This window comes from Schistocerca piceifrons, chromosome 8, assembly GCF_021461385.2.
Source record: "Schistocerca piceifrons isolate TAMUIC-IGC-003096 chromosome 8, iqSchPice1.1, whole genome shotgun sequence".
NCBI classification, from domain to species: Eukaryota; Metazoa; Arthropoda; class Insecta; order Orthoptera; family Acrididae; genus Schistocerca; species Schistocerca piceifrons.
In genome coordinates, this window is record NC_060145.1 from 418155986 (window position 1) to 418182210 (window position 26225).

The 26225-nt window shown below is 38.1% G+C and overlaps 1 protein-coding gene across 1 annotated transcript in view; it reads right to left on the reverse strand.

The window, feature by feature from the left end:
- Positions 1 to 2657: 2657 nt before the first annotated feature.
- LOC124711193 (N-alpha-acetyltransferase 25, NatB auxiliary subunit) overlaps positions 2658 to 26225 on the reverse strand; it is an 84814-nt gene continuing 61246 nt past the window's right edge. Inside the window, exons 15-17 of the mRNA XM_047241122.1 lie at positions 15314 to 15595; positions 13223 to 13336; positions 2658 to 3527 (exon numbers count right to left, since the gene is read on the reverse strand). Of these exons, the coding sequence (XP_047097078.1) occupies positions 3240 to 3527; positions 13223 to 13336; positions 15314 to 15595 (684 nt within the window). The 3' untranslated portion in view covers positions 2658 to 3239. The remainder of the gene's footprint in view (positions 3528 to 13222; positions 13337 to 15313; positions 15596 to 26225) is intronic.

The window sequence follows — 26225 nt, forward strand, 5'->3', positions numbered from 1 at the left end:
TAATTATTTTGTGAATCTTAGCACCACTTTTTCAGTAGTAGAAAATATTATTTTGAAAATTATGTACTTCTCTTTTATCTAGCCTAAATAAGCAAATTGAACACAACCTATCATTTCTTATGGTGCATTATAATTAATCTAACCACATCAAATGTCATTTATCGTGAAAATCATTTCCCTCAGAATCTTAAACTTTGATAAATGATGACAAATTGTGTCAAAAGAAAATTTACTCTAGAGAATTAAAAAAAAAAAGTTATGAAACAGATTTGTTGGCATGTACTTTCCTTCAGGGGGCGAAAACAGACAGACAGAGTGGCAAACACACACACACACACACACACACACACACACACACACACACACACAATTCTAGCTTTATTAGTACCTTTGCCAAAGAGAGGAGGGAGGGAGGGATGGATATACTATGGATAGTCAAAAAGGAAGGACAGGTTACTCAGACACCAGAATGAGGGGGACCCCTCCTGTTGTGACCCACATATCTTTTTCTACACACACACACACACACACACACCTATTGGCAGTACTATACATCTTGTCTCCTGAAGGTAAGTACTTGCCAGCAATTATGTCTAATATTTCTTTTTTAAATAATGACTAATAATACAATAAGACACATTATAAAAGCATGAACAACATTAGGATACTAGTGTAATTAACATTCAAACAACTGTCCACCTAACCTCCTCTACACACACACACACACACACACACACACACACACACACACACACACACTCTCTCTCTCTCTCTTTCAAGTAACTTATTTACACAGCCAGTTCTCAAGAGTGCCATGAACTGATTCCTACTTACATACTGTACTGATGACATTGGTTAAAGAATAATGATCGTAAGGCAAATAAAGGAAGACTAAATCATTATGTATTACAAGACTGGCTTCTTACACTTTTTGCCTCCTATATTGAACTTAATACTTTGGAGACCAAGCCCGAGCATAATCTGGATCGTAACTTTGTGTTAAAAAGGCTGTGCCTGAGTAGAAATCGGGCTGCAATTTTGTCAATGGTTGAACCACCATTCATTTGAAAACTGGACTCATTTTGTGTGAAACGATATACAGATGTCTCGTGACCTGCCCCCTGACTGGTATTGCCTTCTGTCATCAATTTCTAGAGTTATTCTGAAGAAACATTAGTGAACATATGAGCTGCTGTCATCAACTGCTGAGGCAATATGATCACATTGATGTAATTTCATGCTTCTAGTTGTTAGATCTAGCTGTTTGTCATAATACTGCTATAAACATGTTACATTTGCTGAGTGAGCAAGAAATTTTGGAAGCTCAAGAGGAAGAAATTGCTCAATAGCTCACCTCACACTTTTTTTTGGGAGGACAATTATACTTTCTGTCATCATGATTTCAAAGTTTGTAACCTATCAAAGAACTAAAATAAAAATGAAAACAAATCTTTAAGTTACATCAACTGAAGGTACATCAATTATATATGTGCCAGTAATGCATAAAATAACAGCATAAAAACTGCCAGTTTCCTAGGCTCAATATTCTTCTAAGCGGCTCTTCTAAGTAACCGGTCTCCAAAGTGTTAGGTTTAAAAATGTAAAAAAAGTTCAAATTGCACGTAAAAACTATTTTTTTCGCCGACAGTGCAAGAAAATGCAAATAATTCTGCCTTACTGAGCAAGATTCTTGCTATTCAATATTTGTTTTTGTACAATATTTTCAGAAACAGACACATATTATTAATAAGTAACATTACAAAAATTCCAGAACTATGAAACTCATTTCATACAGAATGAAAAATTCTTATACGTATGCATAGTAGCTGTTGCTTTTATACAACATACAGTGAAGACTGAAGTAAAAGACCATACATATTTTGATCACATCTCACACATGGAAAGATGAGCAACTCACTTAAGTAAGTAGCTCGTAAAATCCAAATTGTAGATCTCTTCCCACATCTATACAAAAAATATATTTTATTATTTAGTTCACTCCTTCTCCGCAATGTTAATTGTAAGAGGAGAAATGTTGCCACTCACAATATTACCAATCATATGAATGACTAATTTGTAACTGCTAACCAAATTAATGATTTGAATGAAATACTGCTAAATTATTTGCAAGACTTCATTACAGACATTGAATTTCAAATGTTAATAAGTTGGCAGCAACGAAACTTTCAGAACTAGGCAATATAGAATTATACTTTCTTAAAAATGCAGTATTGTGAAATTTGTGGTAACACAATAACCAACAGCAGAATATTTAAAATAGACTAAAGTGTATCGCATAAGAAATTTAAGAATACTATGAAGTCAACTTCCAGTGACATTTGTACACAGACTTGTGAAGATAAATATACAAAATTAGCACGATTATGTGTACAAAATATTATAAAGTTCCTAAATGTTCATCTCCGTGTTTCCACACTTACACAGTCTTTACTGACAACACATATACATGTTACAAATGAAAATGAACGCTAGAATAAATAAAGCAAAAAAGGAATTGAGATTTTAGAAAAAAATATAAATGTTTATTACAGCTCTGTGAAGAAGAAAAATATCTATAATGAGCAGACAATTACAATATCTGACTTCTATTTAAAATAAATAGTTTACAACAGTGTACATATAATAAGTGCCTTTCTTCTGAGCATGAACAAGCTTTCATTTTGTGTTAAACACAAACACAATTTGCCAATTAGTTTTTTTGCACCATCTGTAGACAGAATTATATATGTACTGATTCTCATAGTTTTATCCCATATTTCACCATTATTATGGACCATTTATCACATCTAATCTGATTCTGTGACAAACAATGTGTGTCCTCTTGGTACCTATACATTCAGAAGGAAATGTGTTCAAATCTGATTCATTTGTAAAACACAGCTTGGCATTTCCATTATTTTTCACATTTTGCAGAGATTAAATCTAATCACTCGTAAAATGTCTGGCATGCCACATGTTAAAATCAAAATTCTTTGAATGAGATCACATTACAATAATGCAGCATGTGAATATGAACAGAAATGGATACTGTAACCAGATACTCACAGGGCAATGTACACCCAGACAACGTCATACATGTCTAATTCTTAATCTTGGAAACTGTGTCAGCTTCCACCACTCTCGATGTCATGTCCGGAGAGATCTACCACCCTACAGATTTAGGCATTACAGGCATCTGACATCCGCGCAAATAGATCTCACGCGGAATGTGACTTGAGTCAGACGGTGCCAATACCGAAGGAGGCAAGATATTTCCTCTTAATGTCAAGTACATGCAAAAGCTCTGAAAGAGAACCACGATGACTATCAGAAATGCGAGTATTGACAACATTCTTATGTTGTTTAGTTTCTTCTGAGATTGTCACCACAGCATCCAATTCTGGTGCCAGCTGCTGTGTACGCCAATATTCCAGAGCACCTGATAACTCATCAGTTGCCTCACCCAGAAGTCGCACCAGTTGACCGAATGCTATCAGCTGCCTCGTTGGCACTGGTGGTGCTTGCGCCTGCCAACATGTAGAATATAAGTAATTTCCTAGTATCAACTGTGGAACTGCGAATAACAACTGTCTGTTTGAAATTATGAAATGTAGAGGGAAAAAAGGGGGGGGGGATGATGTGATGTACATGTACAGACAAACAAATGATTACAATTTTGGGAAAAACTGGATGACTTATTCAAGAGAAAGAGCTTCACAAACTGAGTGAGTCAATAACATGTTAATTGACCTCTGACCCATAGTTCAATGGTGTGTTAGTTTGTCAAAATCCCCAACCGATTGAGGACCCTGCCCATAATGTTCCAAATGTTCTCACGTGGGGGGGGGGGGGGGGGGAGGACCTTGCTGGTCCAAGACAGGGTTCAGCAAGCATGAAGGTAACGAGAAGAAACTCCCCATATGTAGGAGGCATTATCTTGCTGAAATGTAAGACCCGGATGGCTTGCCATGGAGGGCAACAAAACGGGGCATAGAATATCGTCGACACACGACTGTGCTGTAATGGTGCCACAAATGACAGCCAAAGGGGTCCCGCTATAAGAATAAATGGTAGAGTCTTTGGCCTGGAATTTCATTGACTGGAGCCGAATTGCCTTCAGTGGTGAGTCTCGCATCGAACTGAGCTCTGATGACCAGTGAAGACATCTTGTCTGGAGATGCTGTGAACAGCACTGGGATACTAACCTAACTGTCATCTGCCATACGGCCCAACAACCAGGTGTGATGATCTGCGGTGCCGTAGGAGAATGCTTTTGGGGTCATCTGTGACATGCTTACACCACATGTCCCATTTAATTGCTCTTCATGCAAACCCTCTTGGGCTTACATTTCAATGAGATAACGCTCGCTCACAAACAGAGTTTCTACTGCTTGTCTTCATGCTTGCCAAACCCTACCTTGGTCAGCAAGGTTTCCGGATCTCTCTACAACTGAGAAAGTTTGGACCATTATGGGCAGGGCCCTCCAACCAGCTTGGGATTTTTATGATAGAATGTGCCAATTGGACAGAATATGGTGCGATATCCCTCAGGCACACTTCCAACAATTTTTATAACCAATACCAAGCTGAATAATTGTTTGCATAAAGACGGGAAGTAGACCAGCATATTACTGACTTGCTCAATTTGTGAAGCTCACTCTCTTAAACAAATCATCCGGTTTTTCTGAAACTGTGATCATTTGTTTGCCTGTATATGTACATCACATCTACAGATTTCCATCCCATCTGGATAACTCCATCATGGTGATCATATTTTTTTGGTCTTAGTGTGTACATCTTGTTTTCCCCAAATAGGGTATCTAATTAAACAACTGAAAGATATTCTATGGCACAATTTAAATGATTGATTAATTTTATGTGTATTACGAACATTCAAAATAATACACTACTGGTTTATAAACAACAGGAGTGAATCAAATATTATAAATCAAAGCACACTAGAATTGCTGATGCATCCTGCTTTGACCATACAGTGGTCAATGCTGAAAATTCAAATACTACTTCAGCTTTGCAGTGGAGAAGATTAAGTAGAAGCTCTGGCACATTCCTTTCTTCCATTTACTAATATAATGGTAGACTCACGGAAAATCTGAGATAGATACTACACACCCCCAATGAGTACACGCGCAGATGTATTGTGTACGACAGATGAGAAAATCTCACTAGCATCTACTCTTATTTTAGTCTGTCTCTCTCTCTCTCTCTCTCTCTCTCTCTCTCTCTCTCTCACACACACACACACACACACACACACACACACAGAGGTACACACATTCATTATGCGCTCAATGATGATTAAGCTGGGGTGCACTTCTGGAAGAGCGAGTAAGAGGATGTGTGCGTACGGGCTTTGGGCATTGTTTTGGATCTCGGAAGAAGTTTGTCCTAATGATATTTGTATTCTATCCTGGAATTTCCATTCCCAAAATACAGAAGTCGCCTGTTAGCAGAATCTGCCAAAAGGAATAACTCATTTGTTGGCAGCATATTGTTCCTGTAGGAAACAAACAACAAAGAGATTACGCAAAGGCCAAACGTAACCAGAAGTAAAACTGAAAATACTTAATCAAATAATAAAGAAAATAAATTTAATCAGGTTATATAAAATAATAAGGGCAGTGGAAGCCCTAAAGAGAAAATAAATCAGCACATTAAATAGAGAAGATCAGATCCAGCAAAAGAATTCACCCAGAAGCTGGAGTCCCAAGAGCCAGATAATTGAAAGCAAGTGCCAGAAGCACTAGTGAAGACAGCTAACAAAATGGCTCCACTAAGAAAACTGAAGAAACATCCATGGTGGACACGCAAATGAGAGATGGTTTTGAGATGAAGGCAGCTTGTGTGGCAGCAATGAAACTCACAGAATAAAGGTAACTGGATGAAATTCCTTGATGTGAGAAAATACACTGCTAGAACTATCTGTGTAGCAAAATGTGGTTTCCACAAGAACCAACTGCTAAGGATTGAGCAAGACTTCAGTAACAACATTTTAGACTTCTATAAGACTTTATAATGAAATCACAGCAATTATAATCCCTCAAATTACACTTCAAAGGTCCTGAAGGTAAAGTTATCTACAACAATAAGGATAACTGTCCTACACTGGCAAATTATTTTGATTTCACCCTCAATTGTGAGGCTCCTAAATCAAGTTTCTAGTTTGAAAGCAGCACACTCATCCATTCTGATTCATCATCTCCTAGAAGAGAAAATATTAAACAGAGCATACATTTACTACTGCAACAGTTGGGGAACTGGGGATCTTCCATGTGCCTAGTCCTCTACACTGATTCACCGATTTCACAAGAGAGGTGACAGAATGAGCATAGACAATTATCATGACATTTCTCTTCTCCAAATAACATACAAGATTCTTTCAAAGGCACCTTCACTCTAGGAGGAAAAAAAAGGGGCAGGGTTGTACTCTCATTAGGGGGAATACTGAAGACAGTTCCAGAAAGGATGATCATGTGCCAAATACATGATGAATCTTAAATGTGTTCTCTCTTACCTGAAATGAAGACCTCCATAGATTTCAAAGGTTTAAGGTTCACTTGACCAAATAATGCTTCTTTAAATCCTCAAAGTATCTGGCTTAGATAACAAAACAAGTGTTTTTATCTGACAGACTCTTACTGACACTACCTCCAATGTGAAGTTTATGGGCAAGGTTTCAGATGGTTTTGAATTCAAGATGGACTGGAAAGAAGATGTACTGTGGCCTCTACTTTTCAATTGGGCATTTGAGAAACTGAGCTGAGACTGGCCAAAAAGGGCTGAGTGGAGTCATGCTTGCTATAGAAACACGAATCAGCCTGCTAGCTTTTGGAGATAACCTTACAATTGTTTTTCTGATTCACTGGATACAGTGGCAGAACACAAATCAATGAACTGAAGATGCAAGCAGTGGGGACTCCTGGTCTCCTACGAGAAAACACGCACACACGCACACACGCACACACACACACACACACACACACACACACACACATAAAATGGTTGGGGGGGAGGGGAAGGGGGAGGGAGAGGCAGAGGCAGAGGCAGAGGCAGAGGCAGAGGCAGAGGCAGAGGCAGAGGGAGAGGGAGAGGGAGAGGGAGAGGGAGAGGGGGGAGAAGAAGAAAATCTGATAGAGAAATTAGAAATAAGAGGGAGACAGATCATGTGGAAAATCCTAGACCTTGTCAACAAAAATGGTGAATCCAGGAGATAACACAACAATGCACTCTATAAAAGCATGTAGAGATCACAGAAATCATTCATAGGACGACGATTGTTTTCTATGGCTACACTGCTCATTCGATTACTACAAGGTTGAGCAGTCAGATATTCCATTAGCTTCTCAATAAGAAAACCAAAGAAGCATGGTTCCCTGATATAGAAAAAAGATCTGTAAGAAGTGGTGATAACACTGGAGAATATCCATAGACACATTCAGCCTAAGAACAAACATTAAGCACACTTTGGTTTCCAAAAAATGCCAGAACTAAAAATTGGCAAAACGTGGACTGAAATGACGAAAGAATAGTACAGGAAACAAATGCAGGAATACTAACCTGGAGTTATAGCTCAGGTACAAGGAAAAGGAAGAGTGTAGTTGAAAAGGGTGTAGTCTGGATATGACCAGGAAATGTATATATACCAAAAGAGTAAAAATGACCTGGCTTCATTGTGGTAAATCAAATATAGTTTTCAAAACATTGATTCCAAGGAATCTGGCATGGGAAGTTAACGAGCATTATCTGTTATGACCTATGGCAGTAACATATTTATGAATTTTAAATATTACAACAATTAGCAAGCATTTCTCAATAGGCCTTAGTGAGATGCAAGCTGAAAATTACTGAGAGACACACGAATATAAATGGGTTAGAACACAATTACTGTTAAAGATACATTATGACAGTAATGAAATAGAGGTGGAGGAGGATATGTAGCCATGAAAGTGTATGGTAAATGGGCAGGAAGTTCTTTGTTGGGTCTAAAGAACCGATGAAAGATCAATATGACGAGCTAGTGTAGGTGAGTAGACATCATTACTTGATATGTAGTAGAAGTATAAACATATATTAATGAAGATTGTAATCAGCGAAAAAAGTAAAGAAGAACACTTTATCCAATATGTGTCAAATTGTTACTGCTGCTCATGATGATGATTCACACACAAAGCTATGTGATACAGCTGGAATTGTTTGTGTTACAAGCAATAACCACATGAACAACAAATCAACCATAAAAACATAATCTGTGCTAAAACGGTGCTGGCTGTCAGTTGTTGCTGATCATAAATGAGCAGCAGTGCTAGTGATCACACACATATATCACACTTGATGGCCAGTTCACCATCCGTGGCTTGCCTTCATACTTTCATACCAAATGTCTTATCTCATGATCATTTAAAATTAATTTCACACTTGTATCAGATAAATACAAGTTGTGTATGGCACCATATTACTACAACAAAGAAAGTGAAACTGTAAATTAGACCTCATCTTGAAAACTGTGCAAATTTTGAATTGCTTTGTGTTCATGATATCCATCATCTGACATGAAAAATCAAGCAGAATTTTAGATGTGTCATAGTCCACACTAAAGAGCTCAATGAATGTGCCAACAAATGAAATGTTCTCTTCAATCATTTTCTGAATGTAAGATGTGTCTTCATTGGCAGTTGCCACATACAAGAGAATTTTTTTTCATGTAATTATATAAGGCTTTCACAGCAATTAACACTACTAAGTTAAAAACTACTTAGGTTATAATAATGCACTATCTTCAATATTTTTGAAACTGCCCATAAGCTGTCTATTGTGCTTTATGTACACAGAAGTGAGGAATACTGTGAAAGACAGTTCTACGAATGGTGACAAACACCAAACAATAGAAGACACATCTAGTTGCAGACAGGCATGATTAAAAGATGCTCACATACAGCTTTCGGCCACAGCCTTCAACAGTATAAAAACAAACAAACAAACAAACACACACACACACACACACACACACACACACACACACACACACACACCTCATGCACACACTACCACTAACTCCAGTATCTTGGGCCGGAATGCAACATTACGTGGGATGCAAGCAGCATTCTGGAGGGGGAGGGATAGTAGTGTATGGGTGGAAAGAGAGACAAATCCTGTCTGGTGGAGTGTACAGGGACTAGACTACCAACAGGTGCTCTGTCAGGAGGTTGTGGGGCAGTGAGGAGGTGAAAAAAGTAACTCTTGACACTGCACCTATTGGCAGTCTAGTCCCTGCACACTCCACCAGACAGCATTTGTCTTGCTCCCCACCTGTACAGTGTGTAAACTTTTAGATGGCAGACCTCTCCCTAGTCCTGAATCGGCAGAAGTCGGTAAACGTCGGGAGGCTTCGGTACGCACCCAATTTCGACTGCTGCCAACATTACGTACCTGACTGTGTTGTACAAGGTAGCCATTGTCGTCTGCTTCGATATTGTTTTGCGCTGTACTGTTCTGCGTGTTTCTATTGTGCAGTTGTGCTAAACATTATCAAAATGAGTGAAGAGGCAGTTGCTTGCCCATCTCGGGAGTCGCCAACAACCCCTACTGGTAAGCCTACGGTTAGAAAGAAACCAGTATTACGTAGAGATGCTCGCAGAATTGCATTGCGTGTGATTGAATGCTGCGAAAGGGAAAGGGAGCAGAAAAAATTGCTTCACTCCATTCACAAATCTTCAGTGAGAGCTGCTACATACACAAAACAAAGCATGTGTAACATTGGAAGATTCAAACAGTTTTCCAAGAATCATCCTGGTGTATCACCACAAATGCCTGGCAAGAAAAGGTGAGTTTCCATTTCAGATATTTTGTTCGCAATCACTTTGAAGGAATCACCAAAATTTCATCGCAATCGGATGAATGGTTTGGGAACGCACAGAGGGCAGACATACATACATTCATTTTTATATATAGATATAATAGAAGGAAACATTCCACGTGGGAAAAATTATATATAAAAAAAAGATGAGGTGACTTACCGAACGAAAGCGCTGGCAGGTCGATAGACACACAAACAAACACAAACATACACACAAAATTCAAGCTTTCGCAACAAACTGTTGCCTCATCAGGAAAGAGGGAAGGAGAGGGAAAGACGAAAGGAAGTGGGTTTTAAGGGAGAGGGTAAGGAGTCATTCCAATCCCGGGAGCGGAAAGACTTACCTTAGGGGGAAAAAAAGGACAGGTATACACTCGCACACACACACATATCCATCCACACATACAGACACAAGCAGACATACTTCTGCTTGTGTCTGTATGTGTGGATGGATATGTGCGTGTGTGCGAGTGTATACCTGTCCTTTTTTCCCCCTAAGGTAAGTCTTTCCGCTCCCGGGATTGGAATGACTCCTTACCCTCTCCCTTAAAACCTACTTCCTTTTGTCTTTCCCTCTCCTTCCCTCTTTCCTGATGATGCAACAGTTTATTGCGAAAGCTTGAATTTTGTGTGTATGTTTGTGTGTCTATCGACCTGCCAGCGCTTTCGTTCGGTAAGTCACCTCATCTTTGTTTTTATATATAATTTTTATATATAGAGATTGACAGTTACGTTATACTATATGACCTGTTTAAGTATATTTAAATTTTATAATTAATAGTTTAACACTGCGGGGGCAAAAAAAAAAAAAGCGAGTAATGGGAATCGAACAAGGATCCGCTGCGTGACAAGCCCCTACCTAATCAATTGCACTACGCATACAACTATGTCCAAACTGTTTTCGGGTGTTCGGAGAACAGCTAACCAAAGTTTCATTGCAATCGGATGAATGGTTTGTGAACGCATAGTAGACAAACATACATACATTCATTTTTATGTATATAGATTTTAATGTACATGACGATTTCAGTTCCGTTTACGAACAACTTTTAAAGCGAGTTTTATTTCCAAGCCTTTTGTCTGCTTTCGTGTAAGCATGACGCGCAATTTGTAGTGCCAGCACTGCAACTGGTAGGCGTGCTTTCTCCCCCCCCCCCCCTCCCCCCCAACAGCTCCTCTTCCCTCGCCAGCCAATGCTTGCTTCCTCCTCTCACTGCACTCCCCTCACAACTCTGCCATTTTACAGTTAACACACTGTACACTACTATCCCTCCCGCTTCCCCACCCCCTCCAGATTGCTGCTTGCATCCCACGTGATCTTGCATTCCGGCCCCAGATACTGGAGTTGGTGGTCATATGCATGTGAAGTGTACTTGCTTGCTTTGTGTGTGTGTGTGTGTGTGTGTGTGTGTGTGTGCGCGCGCGTCTCTCTCTCTCTCTCTCCCTTTACTGATGAAGGCTGCAGCTGAAAGCTATATGCGTCTTTTAATGGTGACAAAACATTGAAAGGAAAAGTATTGAAGATGGTGCAGCCCTATAATCTAACTTCATCTTCTTTTATGTCCGAAACCACAGAACTATTCAGTTCTATGGGCACGGCAGAAACAGGATATCCAAATTATTCAAAATTTGATTGTCAAGGTAACAATTTGCACTCAAATCTAGTTCATTAAACTTACTTATGTAACTTCCCTATTCAATTCTATGGGCATGGCAGAAAAAGGATATCCAGATTCAAATTTGATTGGTCAAGGTGCCAACTTGCACTCAAATCTAGTTCATTAAACTTACTTATGTAACTTCAATGTGACACATATATAAATATTTCAAAAATTAACTACGCTGAATTTATCTTGGATTAATTTCTTATTTTTAATTTGCTGATTCTTACAACGTATGTACTTCTCATGAAAGTGTTGCTAGCAAATTTTGCTGCTGTACTTGTTAGATTCCAACCTTTTCCATTATACTTTTCTTGAACTGGTTTTTATCCACAATGTCACATACTTCATTCATTAATTAAACAATTAATTCAGATCTTTGCATAATATATCATGATTTTCAATGGCCCAACGATTACTCATACCGCAGCTACATGCAACCTGTATGCGGCAGTATGCATCTCAGTCAGGTCAGTGCCTAAGAACTTGCATGAAGCTTCTATAATACAAGTTTGTCAATATTCTGATTAGACTTTGTTGTGGTTGGTAGAAGGTTTGGACCACCATTGCCATTGGAATGACTGTTGTGGGTATAGTGACTTTCATTATGGACTGCACTAGGTCAAATATTGCTGTGTATCTTTCTTTGAGAAATTTCTGCAAGAGTATTTTTCTGTGTTGTGTGGTGTAAATAAGAATAGTGTCTTCTGCAAAAGTTAATAATTTCACTTTTGGTGACTTGTTGCACCCACTACTGATTCTTGGACAGTGTTTCAAAAAAACTGTGCTCCAAATAACGCCGTAATTCATCTGATGAATTCTGCAACTGGAGTCTTGTTTGGCTTTGTAAGGAGAACATGGCTTTTGTGCTATTCATCTTACGGAGCTGAGAAGCTGGTCACTGTCCCAACAACAGGACATCAAGGATAATAAATGTGTGAAAAAGTGAAACCAAAACTGTAGTGTTGTGTACATTATTAAGTAAACATCATCCACTACTTATTAAGATTTTCAGTTTTGCAACTACAAACTGAGATGCTACAGAAAAGGCAATGGCAAAGAGACTGTAGAAATCAGGTGAGTCACCTTAAGAAAGTAAGGAAGATTGGGTTTAACATCCCATCAACATTGAGGTCATTAGAGATGGAGCAGAAGCTTGGATTGTATCACGGATGGGGAAGGAAATTGGATGTGCTCTTTGAAAGGAGCCATCCCAGCATCTATCCAGAGTGATTTACGGAAATCACAGAAAAACTTAAAATCTGGATGGCCGAACATGGGTTAGAGCCGTCGTCCTCCCGAATGCGAGTCCAGTGTGCTAACCACTGCACAACCTGGTTTGGTGTGGGTCATCTTCCAATATATAAAAGCCACTATGGGAGATGGTAATCCTATCCAATATCAGATTGCTTGTTGCTATCATTTGCCTGTATTGTAACTGCAATAATGGACCAAAACATTCCTCAAACTTTCAGAGGGATTCTTGTATTTGTAATAACTTATCAACCCTCTTTCTACTCTTTACAGATAACAGTAAGGTGAGTGATGACTGCTCTATCACTTAATTTCACATTTGAATATTTCCTTTTCCATCAACTTTTCATTAAATTGATGACGATTTTTTATCTATACACTTTCAGTAATACAATTTAGCCTACAATAATCATAGTTATAACAAAGAAAGAATTACCTGTTGATTTACTGTTGCATCTTTTTTCTTCTTTCCTTTCTTTGGAACAGGTGTAACTAATGGTTTTAGGTGACTATGACAAACACCACAAAGTAGGACTGCCAGGCTAATAGACTGTAATGCAAGAGGAACATTCTTCATGCATAAATTGCTTTACAAACAAGATAAGGGAGCAAAGGGAGGTAAATTTGTATGTACATAACATTATGAACACACATTTAATGACAATCATACATATTTATAGCAATAAAAAACAACAGATGTAACATCTAATAAAGTAAATTGACTCAGTAAATGTCTGAAGACGGCCCAGTAAGCCGAAAACCGGTTAACAATAAAAGTAATACTGTAGAACAAAAAGCAAACTGGTGCTTTTCATTTATTAAATTGACTTTATTTAAATACCATTAAATGATGTAATTGGTTCAGATCACCTATAAAATCTGTACCACGTCTTTCAACCATCTAGTATACATTACATTAAATGTAGAATTTCCAATGAATTGATCAAAAAATAAAACTCAATTGCATATATTCATTGATTCTCATGTTCCTATAGAGGGCCATGAACACAGTTCCAAAAATAAATTAATTACATTCCTGTCCTGTTAACTATCAGATGATGTATTGAGTTCCCTCGATACATAAACTGTGTAAATTCGTAATAATACATTTAAAGCTCTAAATGTCTGGCCAGTCAGCCCATTAGTAACAGGTAAGTCAGTTTGGGTTGAACTTCTTGTTGTATGTTCTTTGTGACTCATGCCACTATCTTGGCTTACTTGAAGAGAGCACTTATATGTCTGGTGGGGACAGCACATAAACTTAAGGAAAGGTCCCCAGCAGTGCGACTGACTTTGTCGTTTCCTTACATATATAATGTTGATGGTGCTACTCATCCTTACTTTGTGCGATTGCGATCAAATGCAAATAATTTGCATACCCAAACATGTACATTTCATGACTTCTGACATTTGGTGTATACTGTCTCCACAATGTTGCAGTTTTAATGGCAGAGTAGTGAAGTTAAGAACCAGAGATGGCAGCCTTTTCTGTTCTCTTTGTGAGTACCATTTGTTCCTGTTCATCTTAAGTTGAATGAATTTTCTCTTAAAGTTAAAAGTTTTCTGTGGGTAAACAGCTTCTTTGGAGGAACTCCTGTGTTAGTGAACATCATATGCTCAATTTGTTTGTGCACTGCAATCTCTGTGTTGTACAGTTTGCCTCCATAGCTGAGTGGTCAGCATAGATCAATGCCAATTGATAGGCCACAGTTTGATTCCTGGCCAGTTTGGAGATTTTGTCCACTTGGGGACTGGATGTTGTGTTATCCTCCTCACCATTTCACCTTCATCAACAGGCTAGTCACTGAAGCAGTGTCGAATAAAAAGACTAGCACCAGGCCATCACAATCCCCAAAAGGGGACTCCTGACTAAAATAAGCCACATGCGCATTTCATTTCTATATTGTAAGATTTCATATTTAAAATGTGTGTACAATTTAAGTAAAAATGAGAAACTGTTCTAGTGTCGAACAAAATAACTGTGGAAAACAGCACCAAACTCATATGTAGAATGAGAAATATAAAGAACCAGCGACAGTTAGTTGAAAGAACAGATCGGACACTAGTTCAATTAACATTCCACCTCAACGTAATTCTTCAGCAGATTACATTAGCCGAGTAAGTCCAAGCCTGTTTCTTATATACTAAATAATGTTTCATGTAATATGGATTACTGTGGAACAAATCTATCTTCTGAACAAAGAAACCTAAATTCTAGGTACATTATGTATCATCTTCATAGAAAGATGTCAGAAGTCTAAGTAATAAAATGCAAAGTAAAATCTAAAAACACACACACACACACACACACACACACACACACAAACACAGAGAGAGAGAGAGAGAGAGAGAGAGAGAGAGAGAGAGAGAGAGAGAGAGAGTCAGTAGTAAATATTAATTTTGTTAATGACGGAGTAATGTGTAATGTGTACACATAACATACACAATGCCCTTATTGACAGTAAAACAACTAAGAGGTTATCACTCAGTATGGTTATTTAAATGTTTTAATTTGAAATATTCTAACCTCAATAGTTATGACTGCAGTCTCCAACAAACTGTGACGGTTGCCAAGTTGCTCCATTGCTGAAAGGGATTCTTCAGAACGTATTCTTGAGGAAACTCGCATGGCAGCAGCTTCTGCTAATCCAGCAGCTTTACCACAAAGAAACATTGTGGCTTGACCACTTGCATCATCTCCACGAGATACCGAAGATACTAACCGCAACATCTCCACCAAGAGTTGTATGTACAATGGGCAGCTCAGGTAGCCATGTAATCGTGATGGCAAAGGCGCACTGACCACATCCTGTGCAACAACAACAAATGGCTGATAAAGGGCAGCAAGAATGAGCTTTTTTATTGTAGCCTTTCCTCCACTTAGATTTAAAATAATAACATTTTCTTTTGCTAACCCATGTATTCCTGGTATTATTCACTGATACTAAAGAACATCAATAACTGCCCAGCTGAGATGATCCCGTTTCTGTGCACAATATTTTGTACACTGCTCTAATCACATTTGTCAGGTGATGAGTGTAATGATCTTACAACTGTTTCATTCTGGACTTTTACAAGGCACTTGTAAACGAAAATTAAAAAATACACACATAAAAAAAAGTTTTGCATCACTCTGGTTCCCAGAACTCTCATACATAGATGTTGAGTGTGAATACCGTATCACAGACACAGTCATTTTGACTGTTCAGAGATGTCACTAAACCAGCCCAAAGATGTTAACAACCGTGCATGAGCGGCACCTATTAGACAGAGGCGGTCCGACAGACGATCTGGTCCAGTCATTCCACCAGGAAGGAAGTACATTGTTCGTGTTGTCTGTAGTTCAACCGTGCCTAGAAGGTCAATACCATGGTTTGATCGTGTCCACATTGTTACTTTGTGCCAGGAAGGGCTCTCAACAAGGAAAGTGTCCAGCTGTCTCGGAGTGAACCAAAGCAATGTTGTTCAGACATGGAGGTGATACAGAGAGACAGGAACTGTCGATGACATGCCTCCCTCAGGCTGCCCAAGGGCTACTACCGCAGTGGATTATGACTCAGAGGAACCCTGACAGCAATGCCAACATGTTCAATAATGCTTTTCGGGCAGCCACAGGATGTCATGTTATGATTCAAACTTTGTGCAATAGGTTGCATGATGCACAACTTCACACCCGATGTCTATGACGAGGTCCACCTTTGCAACCACAACACCATGCAGCGCGGTACAAATGGGCCCAACAACACGCCGAATGGACCGCTCAGGATTGGCGTCACGTTCTCTTCACCAATGGGTGTCACATATGCCTTCAACCAGACAATCACTGGAGACGTGTTTGGAGGCAACTCGGTCAGGCTGAATGCCTTAGACACACCGTCCAGTGAGTACAGCAGCAAGATGGAGCTTCCCTCCTGTTTTGGGGTGGGATTATGTGGGGCCAACATACGGCACTGGTAGTCATGGAAGGTGCTGTAATGGCTGTATGATACACGAATACCATCCTCCGAGCGATAGTGCAACCACATCGGCAGCATATTGGCGATGCATTCATCTTCACAGACGACAATTCACGCCACCATCGAGTACATCTTGTGAATGACCCCCTTCAGGATAAAGAAATCGCTCGAATAGAGGGGCCAGCATGTTCTCCAGACATGAACCCTATTGAACATGCCTGGGGTAGATTGAAAACGGCTGTTTATGGACAACGTGATCCACCAACCACACTGAGGGATCTACATCGAATCGCCACTGAGGAGTGGGACAATTTGGACCAACAGTGCCTTGATGAACTTGTGGATAGTATGCCACAAAAAATACAGGCATGCATCAATGCGAGAGGATGTGCTACTAGCTATTAGAGGTACTGACATGTACAGCAATCTGGACCACCACCTCTGAAGATCTGGCTGTATTATGGTACAACATGCAATGTGTCATTTTCATGAGCAATAAAAAGGGCAGAAATGATTTTTATGTTGATCTCTACTCCAATTTTCTATACAGGTTCCGGAACTCTAGGAACCGAGGTGATGCAAAACTTTTTTTGATGTGTGTGTATTGCTTGATTATTTCTTTTCTTTCTACCCCTTCCCCATCTACAAATCCATAACCACTGCAAGTAACAAATCCTTTGTAAAAGTTTGGTGAGAAAATATCCAGTTGTACTGGAAACATCACAGGAAACTGTTTGTCAACTGTTCTCACACATGCAGGAAAATAGAAAAATATTTTAGTTACAGAAAATAAATCAAATTCTTCTCATCACTCAATAGGAAGTTGTTTATTATATTTTCTCTTAGAACTTATTATTTTTTGCTGCCCTTTAACTTGATTATGCTTACAAGTTAAAAAAAATTGGTGCAATCAAATTTGCCACCTTCCTAAATAAAAATTGGAATTCACAGTCTTAGTCACATTTTATTTTTTTTGTATGGATAACTAGTTTAAGCTTTCCAGAAATCAGATACAAGTGTTACGATATTAAGATTGTCAATGTGTAGACTGCTACATAGCAGAAGATACTCATATGGCTGCAAATTCTCTGCATTGCTGCCTTATACAATATGATGGCGGCTCTAAAGTCAAAACCAATTACCTATTCGAATAAAATAAAATGTGACCAGAGGCCACGAATATTATAATTTATTTAGATATCAAGGTAACTGGCCTTATCTAAAAGCCAAAGTGGCTTTATTTTATGACATTACATTTCTCTGGCCAGTCAGGTTTTTGTCTAGTTCATTTGAATTTTCTGTTCCTTTCCAAAAGAATAACACACGATTAAAAAGCCAATATTCTGGTATGGAGGTTCTTGACACTTCAACTGAACCATCAAATCAACAATAAGACAACAAATATATAAGTTAAAAAAATGAAACTAATTCATGCATTCTGAAAGACACCATCATCTTTACACAGCATCCATGCAAAAAACTTAATCTAATTAAAAAAATCAACTAAAGCCACAGAAACAGTTTTAATATATTGCTTTGTAACAGTCAATAGCAATCAGATCACATTATATTACTGTTTATCAAATATACCTGGGAAGTCCCCTGACTAATGCGAAGTTATTTAAAATTTGTTTTTACATGTCACAAAATGGGGGTGTATTATGAATAAAACAGGCTAGAAAAACATCACAAAATTGACAAGTTGTCTAATAAACTTGCATATTGGAGCATCAAAAATTTTATTTAGTCACACATTTTTCTTTTTGCCCTTGTAGTTCATAATGCACACTCAACAACAGGAAGGTAGACAGTGCATGAAATACTGAAACATATGAAAAGGAACCAAAGGATCAGCTTACAATGTCTAAAAAAGTCACGGTGTTCCCTTTTCACAATCCTTTGACAGAGTGGTATACTAGAGCCAATTAAAATGACTCCAAACTGACAACAATCACAAGAAGTGATCAGCTCTGAATTACTATGTATTAGGCTATGATATCATGTTATGCTTTTCGTGCATTAGACTTTGTGATAGAGTACCAGAAAAGGATGCCAAAGATAAATGTTCAAATTTTACACATGACAAACAAAGCATTCTCTGGCAGGATAAATTTAGATATGAACTGATGAACCACACAAAAACTAGTAGCTATCCAAATTGCACTTGTACTCATAAATCAGTTGGTACCCAAATTCTACTCATCCTAAGAATCTGCCCTGGTAACAGTTAAGCATTAATTTTTCACGCTAACATTTATTGCAATACAACAGTCACTTCTAACTGATAACCAAGATGAAGTATCTACGATTGGCAGCTTGACAAGGAGCTTACACTGCTGGCAAACAGATTAGAGTCACCTATCTATCTGCTTAGTGACTTCACTGGTCCCAAAATGAATGGTGATATAGAGGAAGATGAAAACTGAACTCCCGTCATATGAAATGATCTCACCAAGAAGATTTCATGATATTTAATCTTTTAAATCATTACACAAATTTTGCAAAAATGAACATATAGCCTCTGTTTTAGAAAAAAATCCACAGTCAATGGTTTTACCACAAATTTTACTGTTTTTCTACATATCGGAAGTAGTTTGATGGAACTGAAACCGTTTGTAACATTAGTACATTAAAATATATGCAAATCTACAGGACGACAATAAAATTTGTTGGAAATTGTTCAAATGCTGAAATGACTGATAGGAGAAAAGCAATTTTTTTTGATTTTCTATTCCATGATCACCTAACGGCGGAAAAGGAAAATAGGCTTGATGAGCTATCTGTAGGGTTCTATATAGATTAGGCAACTTAACTAGCTCCCTTTTTAGCAGCAGTTTATTACAGGAAACAGGCAAAGGCCTTTTTTTAAGTCGGTTTGTTGGACAGTTTAACACAACTATAGGCTTATATTGCTGACATGAAGCTGTTGTAGAATTGTGAAATGAATTTTATGCTGGTTTATTATGACAAAAAATTTCCTCACGAGATATATATGACAGGTACTAGTATGTTGCTTGAGTATTCTTGCAAAATAAATGCTTAGAATTTTAACAGCCAACCCCACTGTGCTGCACAATGTTCCTCTTATAGTTTCTGTCATAAGTTGCATGAACACCTTTGTGACGCTCCCATGCTTATTAAATAAACTCCTGAAGAAGTGGCTACTCTAGTTTGGGTCTTCTCTATCCTTTATTAATCCTACAAAGCAAAGATTCCAGTGTGACAAGCAGGACTCGAGAATTGTTTGAACAAAGATTTTTCGTGGGTATATAACATTCCTTTAGGACTCTTCAAAGAATGTCAGCCCAGAATGTGCTTTTTCTACAACTAATTTTATATGGCGACGTGAATATTCCACTTGATTTGAAACACACACAAATTCAAACTTTGTGACCAATTCAGTGTTGAAGCTATGGTTTGTTTGTTTTGTTTTAGGGCACAAAAACAACTAGGGTCATACACGCCCATATCAGAACTGGAGAACATGAGGACAGGACAGGAGTTAAAAACAACTATACGTTAAGCCCAATTGATGGAAGGAAAGACAGCTAAAAACAGGGTCTTGGAGAAAGGTTCATAAAAAAAGCCATAGAGAAATGAAGATCCTGAATTAAAGATTAAATTCCTTCGCCATAAAGTTACGACACATAAAGAGCCCGCGCATCGTTCGCTAAAACGGCCAGAGGATGTAAGTGTTTAAAAAAAAAGGCATTCTGTCCGGAAACGGCGAACTGTCAAAGGTTGAGGGCAATGAGGACGAAGTGGTGGTAAAGCACTACTTAACAAATGGCGATGGCTAAAAAGACAGTGCCCAAACATTGCCTTTCATGAGCACATTATTGTTGCACCTTAAATCACTCTACAAACATACAAAATTTGTACTGTTGTCACCAATTCCTGTAATGGTTCAATAACAGTTTACTATACCATAAAGGCTGCTGAAAAGCAGAGAAGATTGTAAGGAAATAGGAGGAGAAGGCTAAACTAGGAATAAGGAAAAAATGATGCTCTAAGGGTAAAAAAGTCACTCACTAAAGAAAGAGGTTAGTAACTGAAGAAAAAAGGTTACTCAATAAAGAAAAAAAGGTGGGAGGGGAGGCATTGGCAAACAAAGATAATGGATCACTAAACAGGTGTGAAGCAGAAGAAGAAGAAGAAGAATTGCTAAGTATGGAAGAAAGATCACTGAACGTGGAAAAATAATACCACTGAAGACATTTATGTACATCATGAACAGTGACAGTGCTATAACACTCCCTTAAGGTATTCCTCAAGCTACTCTCAGATCTGTCGATATATCTCTCTTGAGTAAACAAGGCTGTCTTCTATTTCCTACGAAGTCTTCAATCTAACCATGATGGTAATCTGATATTTTATAAGCCCACATTTTGTTTGCTGCATGAGAACTCAGAATTGAACCAAATGCTTTTCATTAATTAAGGAATAACATTTCAAACCGTACACTGCATCTACTGCCTTCTGTACTTCATGGAAGAGCATAGTAAGCTGCATGAAACTACATTATGTTTTAGTTTGGTTTCTATGAAGAACTGATGTTGTCTTTCGAACTGTAAATGTTAGTTTTCATTCTGTAACTTGGACATTTATTTTCTCTTATTGATGATTTGGTGGTCCAACTTAACTGTCACGAGGATTCAACCAGAATGTTGCCTTTGTCACTTCTATTATACTGTTAGGAAATGAACTGAGTAAAAATGTATCTGGTCATATAACAAACAATTTTAAGGAGAGCCATACTGTTTTGTAAATTTTAAGCAAGTACATGCATGTTCATGAACAGCAAAAAGTGATAAGATTTAAGCAACTATATGCAAAACAATTTACTATGTAAGGAGGATGAGATTTATTTTCTGGAACTGAAGTAATCTTTTGTTAAAAAAGTATTTTTTATTGTTACTTTGTTTCCTGCAAATATGTGAGAAAAACTGTCTGCAAAAACTGTTACTGATCTTTCTGGTACAGCTAGATATGGTCTCACTAAAATTTTGCAAATGACTTGTGAATTTTAGTGATAAAGTGTTTACAGATGGGGAAGGATAGAAGGAAGAGAAATATGCAGGCAATATGTTTTTGGATTTTCTACATTTACATCTACATCTATAATCCGCAATACACCTGAAGGCATGTGGCGGATGGGTACTCTGTGTATCAATGTCAATTCCCACGTTCCTCGCTCCAGTTGTGGATGGTTTGCAAGAAGAATGATTGCTGGTAAGCCTCCATGGGAGCTTGAACAACTCTAATAACTCCACGTTCATGGTCTTTTCCTGAGCTATACGTACGAAGAAGCAATACATTTGTTGACCTTCTAGGAATGTACACGATCGGAATTTTAACAGTTATGCAGAATGCCTCTTTTTTAGCATCTGTCACTGTAGTTGGCCAAGTATCTCTGTGATGCTTGTACACTTACTCAATGAACCTGTAACCAGTGTTTAATTTGTAACGGTACGCACCAATACCCCATAGTGGTACCTCTGACAAAGAAAAATCACAACCACAAAATCTGAATTGTGGCATGACAGAACTTTACTTTTTACCAGTATGAGTGTTGAGTTCATACTTAGATGCTCAGAAAAGCATCAAAATAATGTTTTAAGAAGTACAAATTTCCAAGTCCCCCAGAAGGTCACAGTATTGGATCTTCTTTTCTTATAAATCAAGTGCTGCCTGTACCGAAATGTGCCCTCTTCTTAGGATCTTCTTAGCTTCCTCAATCAATCCTATTTGGTACAGAAATCAGACTGACAAGTAATATGAACAATGGTTTTGTACACTATCTCTTTTGTGAGTGGCCTACACTTCCAGTGAGTCTCTTGTCTGGCATGTGCCTCACTTGTGAGAAGTTTTATGTCGTCCTTCTACTTTATATCACTCTACATGCATACTCCACATATTTTATGGCCATGTCTGCTTTCAGTGACTGTTCTGCAATTGAATAATTGAACAATAATGGGTCATTTTATATATTTATGTGCAATGCACTACATTTGTTTATGACAAGGACCGACTACCAATCCCTACACCATTGTCAATCCTTCGCAGGCCTCCCTGCATTTTGATACAGTTTACTCATATTGTGAATTCTCTGCGTATAACAGCATCATCCACAAAAATCCTTATGGAACTTCTGATGTTATCCACTAGGTCGTTTATATATAACATGAAGAGTAATGCTTCTGTAACACCCATTGGGGTACAAACAAAGTTACTTGTACACCTGAAGATTTCTGTCCCTCAGGAATGACATGCTGTGTTTTGTTTGCTACAGACTCTTCAATGCAATCACACAGGTTGTCTGATATCCTGTACATTCTTATTTTGCTCATTAGGTGGTAGCGCGGAAATGTATCGAATGCCTTCTGGAAGTCAGCAGCATGGCACCAACCTGGCCCCCAGTACCTAATGGGTTCTGGGTCTTGTAACTGAACAGAGTGAGTTGCATTTTTACACGATCAATGTTTTCAGAAACCATGTTGATTCCTAAAGAGAAGATATCCAATTTACAGATATATCATAATGTGTGTGCACAAAATATGTTCCAAAGTTCTGCAATAGGCTGACATCAGAGATATACCCCTATAGTTTTTTTTTTCTTCTTTCTGTTTACATGTAATGAGGAGGTATTGAATAGAATTGGGGAGAAGAGGAGTTTGTGGCACAACCTGACTAGAAGAAGGGATCGGTTGGTAGGACATGTTCTGAGGCACCAAGGGATCACCAATTTGGTATTGGAGGGCAGCGTGGGGGGTAAAAATCATGGAGGGAGATCAAGAGATGAATACACTAAGCAGATTCAGAAGGATGTAAGTTGCAGTAGGTACTGGGAGATGAAGAAGCTTGCACAGGATAGAGTAGCATGGAGAGCTGCATCAAACCAGTCTCAGGACTGAAGACCACAACAACAACAACAACAACAACAATCATGTAGAATTGTATAAGTATCTCATCAAGTCCTGTGGCCCTTCTTCCGCTCAGTCATTTTAGTTGCTTTTCAATCCCACAGCCACTTATTTCGATATCTGTAATTTTAATTTAAAGGAGAAGGCGCTGGAAAAAGGCATTTCTGATGGCAGCATCCATTGCAGCATCACATGATAAGCCTGTCCTGGCTGGCTGCCGGCCTTCAATGATACCTGATCTTGAAATCGTTTAGTTGATACAAGCACTTTTGCACATGACATACAGTGTGTTCATACACACAACAGACATTTGGGAATGAATTTCACTTCCTGACACACATACTACACCTTGCATTTCTCTTTCCCAGCCTCCACAGAGAAACTGGACACACACAACACATCGATCTACACTGAACATGTCTAACAGACAAATGTCACAGGGATGAACTTTTACGCTGTTCTTTCCTGATTCCCGAGAGGGTACTTCTATACATTATACACACCTACCTGCATTACAAATGGCTGTACCGTGCTCATTACATAGTCTGTCTCATTTTCATTTGAAGTAAAATTGTTTTGCGTAATGTAGTCCAGAACTATCAAGGGTCTTGAAAGGAGCTCACTTGACTAGCAACTGCTGTTTCTGCTTGTGCCAGTTACAGTATGATATGTTATGTTAATAACTTAGTAAAGTGTAATTAAAAAGAAACAATATTTACATGATACACATAAAATAAGTATACTGACATAGTCAGAATATTTTAAAATCTGTACAGAATTACATTTTGAATGGTTGGCACACAATTAGTAACACTTTCGACTATAGAAGTAGCCTGCTGATATAGCTATGGAGGGAGCATGCAGAATGGGTATCCCAGTATTCGGCTAAATGTTCAAGCTGTAAACTGACTTAAACCATTGTAGAAATAAACAGGTCTATGTACTTATAAAAAAAATAGGAGACCTTACTTTTGGGATTACCCTCATATTTCTTTGGTATCTCTTTCCTATTTCCCTTAACCCTTAACTCACGAGGTGTGGTCTCTCAGACCAAGTGAAAATTTTCGAACTTGCTCTCCAAGGCCAGTTGTGGTGGAATGCTTCTATACTCCCCCTACCTTCCTTAAATTGCCAAGCCTACAATGCTTTGTTGTTGATTGCATTATCGCCTTCTGCGTTTATTGCTGACATGTGTTATTGATAGGTGTTGAGTCTCCAAGACTGCACCTCGTGAACTTTGTACCTGTTTTCTTCAGTACGGTGCCGTACAGCTCAAAATGTGTTGGCACGGATGTGTCCTTTTAACTTTCCTGAGTTTGATGAAATTGTTAATCGGTTTATGGAGGAAAGTGTCAGTAATATATATCAAGAAATAAATGAAAACGACTATGATTTTACGTTAGCCAGTGATCACAGTTCTGCTATTGAACAATCATTCAAAGGAAAAACTTCTAGAAAGCTGTGATGGGGCTGTGTCTATTTCTTCATTGAAACACTTAAAATGTCTCTTAAAATCGAATGTGTTATGAGTGGTGATAAGAAAAATGTAGTCCTCAGCAACGAATGTCAATTTGACAGACTCTTTTTGTACCTATCGGGTGGAATTTTTAAGCACAAATTTAAACCCTGGAATTTAGTTTTATTTGAATATTTATTTGCTACAGAGATTGTATAATTTTTCAGAATGTAAAAGTCAGTACTCTAACAATCTATTTTTGTGTACCATTTAAAAGAACCACACAAAATTATGTAAAAAGCTGCAGGCTTTGTTTAGTGCAATAAAATAAACTAGAAGCATTGAAACAACACTTAAATAATTGTACAAATAAATGTTATATAGCATACATTAAAAATTTCAAATGAGTTTTGCCTTAAATCTCGGTTTAAGCTTAGGTGTCCCAGAGACCCGTCGTGGTATACGTTACAGGACAGTCACCTCGCAAGTTAAGAGTTAATACAAATCTTATTTTGTTATGACTGACATCATTCTTTAAGAGTGGGCTTCATTGAACTCTCTTGTCCTTGGAGAACACCATATTATCAAGTTCCATCTATTTCTCAACACATTTTGCAAAAGAGAACACACTGTCAAAGGCACACAGTCAGACATCTCTCTTCATACCAACGATTTTGTGTTTGTGTGTGTAAAAAAAAAAAAAAAAAACAACCACACTTCTTACTGTCATTGTCCATTCATTTAAAGTAGCCGTAAACCATGGCTGTTGTTCACTTCTTAGTTTATCTAAATATTACTTTAGACTTTTTTCGTTGACATCTATTGAATGATGTCCAGGCACTAATTCCTCTATTTTGCACTTTTGTTAAAGTTCAAGGACTTCTTCATTGGGACCCATCAAGAGAGATTTTGCTATATCCACATCTATTTGCTTCGCAATGACTTCACAAATACTTATTCTGGTGATTTGGTAGAGACTTCATTTCTCTTTGCTGTACGTTCCTTGTGGTAGTGTGTAAAGTATTTTGAGCTTCTGTAGTGCTTCTGAAATAGCTTAGGTGAGGCCCAATGACAATATCAACATGAAGAAAAAACACATCTGAG